This window comes from Nomascus leucogenys, chromosome 16 (assembly GCF_006542625.1).
Source record: "Nomascus leucogenys isolate Asia chromosome 16, Asia_NLE_v1, whole genome shotgun sequence".
Classification (NCBI taxonomy): domain Eukaryota; kingdom Metazoa; phylum Chordata; class Mammalia; order Primates; family Hylobatidae; genus Nomascus; species Nomascus leucogenys.
The window spans coordinates 37,035,819-37,041,002 of record NC_044396.1 but is presented as its reverse complement, the minus strand read 5'-3'; the positions used below and the strand labels follow the sequence as shown (position 1 = coordinate 37,041,002).

The window sequence follows — 5,184 nt, the reverse complement described above, 5'->3', positions numbered from 1 at the left end:
CGTTTTCAATTTGAGGGGAAAAATAGGTACAGATAATTCAGGAAAACCATGACCATAAAATACTTTACATTTGGCGTAAAACTTAATCCCACACATGTAGGGAAAGGGCCTCTTCTTGGTGTGAGGAGTGGTAGCTCACAGCTCTGCAGATCGTGGAAGTGGGCAAGATTTGGCTTGAGTCCCCACCTGCCTCACTTTCCGCCAGCATGTTCTCTCCCCACGATTTCTTCTTCAGGCAGCTGCCATTGCCATGCATCTCCATGCCCAACCCTGCACCTGCTCCAGGCTGCCCCAATCTTCAGTGCTCTCCCTCACAATCCACCATTGATGAAAATGACCCAGGTCTCTGCACCTCTCCCCTGAGGTACTTAGTGAACTTTAGTGATGTACATCACACTGATAATAGTTTGACAGTGCTCCTTCAAAGATGTTGCACTCATGATGGTTGAAACAGATTGTAAGTTTATCCCCTCCAAATCTCATGTTGACATTTGATCCCCAATACCGGAGGTGGGCCTAATGGGAGGTGTTTGGGCCATGGGGTAGATCCCTCATGAATGGTTTTGTACCATCCTGTCCTGTGGCAATGAGTGAGTTCTCACTCTATGAGTTCACAGGAGAGCTGCTTGTTTAAAAGAGCCTGGCCATCATCAAGAAAGACTATTGTCATCAATTAGCTATGTCTCTATGAGAATAGGGTTATTCATGAGTATCAAGAGGGCAACATAATTGCCATCCTTGTAATATGTCATCAATGAAATCTTTGTGCCAAAAATGAAAAACTCATCCAAGGGTAACAAATTAGTGTTTCTACATACCTGGTAGGCAGCTTTTCAAAGTCAACGTCTAAAAACTGTTCATAGCTAGAAACAAAAGTGTCCAACCATAGCTTCAGGTAATCTGTATCTTTCTGAAATAACAAAACCATTATAATATTAAGTATGCCTATCAGGAAAAAAAAAATGCTTCCACACCTATTAAGCAGATACCTAAAGAATCAATACTATGAAATCTCTAAGTGATATTTAGGAGTACATATGTGCTGTTTTAAAATGTATATTAAGTATATAGAACCGTCAAATGGCTTCTCATGTCACTCAAAGAGCTAAAATCTTAACAATGTCTTATAAAAGTTTAAACAATTTGCCCTCCCATATCCCTGTAACCTTGTCCACTGTTACCCTGTACTATACTGGCCTTCTGGCTGTTTCCTGGGACATGCCAGACATGCTCTCAACCTAAGGACTTTGCACTGGCTGTTTTCTCTACCCAGAACACTCTTTTCCCAGGTATCTGAATGGCTACTCCCTCATCTTCAAGTCTTTTTTTTCTTGACAACTGAACATTTATTTGTGTGCCTTTCTTCTTATGTGTATTTCAAGTCTTTTCAAAACAAGGCCCCAGGACTCTCCAGATTAAATTATGTCTCTGGGCTTGGTCCATTGCTGCGGGAGTCTTAGGGAGCCTCGTACAAATGCTTAAGTTACTCATTTACCAACAATAAACCCTAGGATAGAAAATGCAACAAAGCAGGACTCCTTCTTCCATGGCATGTGCTGATTTCTGATGAGGCAGCAGCCAATATAGAAAACACTGGAATTTTTCCTTAGAACTGGACTGTGATGAGAGGTGCTTGCCATGAACATAAGCTACTATATTTTCTTTAACCCTTCCTTTCCAATTTTTGAAGATAAGGCAGGGAATAATCTTCTCTGAAGATACCTGATGATAATTTCCCCCAAAACAATAACACATGCTTCCACTGCACTGTGCTTTCAAATATTCTGGGTCTTGTTCAGCTGGCAGATGAGCTGACTGATGCATTCACCCTGATAGCCATGTTAGCCCACCTCCTTGAGGAAGTCCACTATATTTTTGGTATATAGTGGAGGTTGCAGTGAGCCGAGATCGCACTACTGCACTCCAGCCTGAGCATGATGGGTCACCGAAAGGTGGAAAGGGCGCAAGAACTATGAGATCTCCTGGAAACACTTCCCTGGGAAGGCAATTTCATGAATGAGGTCTTCCAAGCAAATGACACCAAACTTCTCCAGGTGCTCCTCAATCACTGTGTTGTCTGTCAGAGCGATGGTCTTACTCTTGACCTTGGCTTGTTCACTTTTCAAAGTGAGTTCCCACACAGACTTCAGATTTGGAAATCCCCAGGTCACATAAGTTTCCACTATAAGCAGCATTTTTAGGTTCTGGGAGTTGACTTTTACAAAGACACCACTAAAGATTTTCTTCAGGCGAAGTCTTACAATGGTTCTCTCCACCAGTAAACTCATGCCATTAATCTTTTTGATGTGTACAACAAAGGCCGTGGCATGTGTATCTGGCAATTCCAAGGCATGAGGTCTCACTTCTAGTCGTCTGAGACGCACCTTGTCACATTTCTGCCTCCAGGAATCATGTAGGAATGATTCCAGTCGCTTAAACCTGAGCCTTTTTCCTTTCCTCTGCTCCTTCTTTGCCAAAAGTGCCTGCTTTGCCTGAGTGGCTTTGAGGGTTTGATAAGCCTTCCTCTTTTTCAGGAGATTTTCTGGAACCAAAGGGATTTTAATCTGCTCTTGCTCTGCCATCTTTCTAGTGTTGAACGACTGATCATGCACAACCCCACCCCAAGTCATTTTTTAAATGACATATTCTCAATGAGGCCTATTTTTACTCCTTCTTAAAACCAGAAACCTCACCACCCCTTTACCTTACCTTATCATGTTCCCTCCACCATGATCCTTGACCACCTTTCATCATGCTGTATAATTTCCTTATCAGTTTATTTTTTGTCACTTCCCCAGAATATAGTTTCACAAGTGCAGAGATTTTCATTTGTTTGTTTACTAATGAACACCAGTACCTTAAATAGTGGCTGGTACTGAGACTGTGCTCAATAAATATTTGTTCCATAAATTAAGAATAAGTGTAACATGCATAAATGAAATCAAATTGGAAATGGATCATTAACGTAAACATAAAAACTGAAACCCAAATTTTCTAGAAGAAAATACAGCAGGCACAGTGGCTCATGCCAGTAATCCCAGCACTTTGGGAGCCCGAGGCAGGCGGATCACCTGAGGTCAGGGGTTTGAGACCAGCCTGGCCAACATGGTGAAACCCCATCTCTACTAAAAATACAAAAATTAGCCAGGTATGGTGGTACAAGCCTGTAGTCCCAGCTACTCGGCGGGCTGAGGCATGAAAATTGCTTGAACCCAGGAGGCGGAGGTTGCAGTGAGCCAAGATAATGCTACTGCACTCCAGCCTGAGCAACAAAGCAAGACTGTCTCAGGACAGGACAGGACAGGACAGGACAGGACAGGACAGGGAGGGGAGGGGAGGGGAGGGGAGGGGAGGGGAGGGGAGGGGAGGAGAGGGGGAGGGGAAGGGAAAGGGGGAGGGGAAGGGGAAGGGGGAGGGGAAGGGGGGGAGGGGGAGGGGGAGGGGGAGGGGAAGGGGAAAGGGGAGGGGAAGGGGAAGGGGAAGGGAAAGGAAAGGAAAGAAAAGGAAAGGAAAGAAAAAAGACAGGACAAGACAGGACAAGACAAGACAAGACAAGACAGACAAGAAAGACAAGACTAGACTGAATAACTTTGCTACCTGGGGATAAAGAGAGGTTTCTTAGCTAGGACAAAAAAACCATAAACTGAAAAAGAAAAAAAAGATAACTGGTATTAATCAAAATTTAAAACTTTTACTCATCGAAAGACAGTATTAAGAAAATGGAGGCTGGGTGCAGTGGCTCACGACTGTAACCCCTGCACTTTGGGAAGCTGCTGTGGGAGAATCGCTTGAGCCCAGGAATTCGAGACCAGCGTAAGCAACATAGTGAGATCCCATCTCTTCAAAAAATAGAAAAAAATTAGCTGGGTGTGGTTGCACATGCCAGCAGTCCCAGTTACTCAGGAGGTTGAGATTGGAGGAATTCTTGAGCACAGGAAGTCAAGACTGGAGTGAGCTATGATCATGCCACTGAGTGACACGTGCCATTAGTAAACGAAAAGATGAAGATCTCTGCACTTGTGAAACCTATATTCTGGTGACAGAGTGAGACTCTAAAGAAAAAAGAAAATGGAAAGACAAACCACACTGGCTGAAAATATTCTCAGGGACTTGTATGAAAAACATAAAGATCTACAAATCAATAACAAAAAGACAATTCGATTTAAAAATGGACAAAAAGTCCTCTCTCCGGTCCGTGCCTCCAAAATGACAAAGAAAAGAAGGAACAATGGTCGTGCCAAAAAGGGCTGCGGCCACGTGCAGCCTATTCGCTGCACTAACTGTGCCCAATGCGTGCCCAAGGACAAGGCCATTAAGAAATTCGTCATTCAAAACATAGTGGAGGCCGCAACAGTCAGGGACATTTCTGAAGCGAGCGTCTTCGATGCCTATGTGCTTCCCAAGCTGTATGTGAAGCTACATTACTGTGTGAGTTGTGCAATTCACAGCAAAGTAGTCAGGAATTGATCTCGTGAAGCCCGCAAGGACCGAACACCCCCACCCCAATTTAGACCTGTGGGTGCTGCCCCACGTCCCCCACCAAAGCCCATGTAAGGAGCTGAGTTCTTAAAGACTGAAGACAGACTATTCTCTGGAGAAAAATAAAATGGAAATTGTACTTAAAAAAAAAAAAAAATGGGCAAAAAGTTTGGACACTTCACAAAAGGGAATACACAAATGGCCAAACGGCATCCTAATCTGTGATCAATATCATTAGTTATCCAGAGAAATGCAAATTAAAACCAAATAAGATACTATTATATACCCACTAGAATGGCTAAAAGTAGAAAAACTATATCATGTTAGTGAAGACGTGCAGTAACTATAACTCTCATACATTACTGGTGGCAGTATGAAATAGGATCACCACTTAGAAAAGTTTAAGTTAAATATACACATACCAAACAGCCCAGCCATTCCTCTCCCAGATAAATGAATACAAATATCCACAAAAACACTTGCACAAAAATGTTTATGGAAACTTTGTTTATAATAGCCCAAAGCTGAAAACAAAAATTCTATCAAGTTAACGGATAAACAAATTGTTGTACATTCATAAAATGGAATACTATTCCAGGAATAAAAATGAACTATTGATACTTACAATGACAAAAAAATTTTTCAAAAATCTATTGAGCAAAAGATGTTAGGCATCAAAGCACATACCACTTATTTATTTATTCA

General features: G+C 42.4%; 1 protein-coding gene and 1 pseudogene across 1 annotated transcript; one reads left to right on the top strand and one right to left on the bottom strand.

Moving 5' to 3' along the window:
* Positions 1-2,010: 2,010 nt before the first annotated feature.
* Positions 2,011-2,582, bottom strand: LOC115830680 (60S ribosomal protein L7-like 1). Its single transcript, XM_030795374.1, has 2 exons — positions 2,163-2,582; positions 2,011-2,052 (listed from the first exon to the last, which is right to left on the bottom strand). Exons 1-2 carry the CDS (start codon positions 2,580-2,582, stop codon positions 2,011-2,013), a joined length of 462 nt encoding a protein of 153 aa, XP_030651234.1.
* A 1,624-nt stretch (positions 2,583-4,206) lies between these two features.
* On the top strand, positions 4,207-4,636 carry LOC115830665 (annotated as a pseudogene).
* The last annotated feature ends 548 nt before the right edge of the window (positions 4,637-5,184 follow it).

Excerpts from the sequence above, each read along its gene's own strand:
- LOC115830680 (XM_030795374.1), bottom strand. The coding sequence starts at position 2,582 with ATGGCAGAGCAAGAGCAGATTAAAATCCCTTTGGTTCCAGAAAATCTC. Across the intron at positions 2,053-2,162 it reads TGGAAACTTATGTGACCTGG|GGAGAAGTTTGGTGTCATTT; the intron begins GGATTTCCAAAT and ends TGAGGAGCACCT.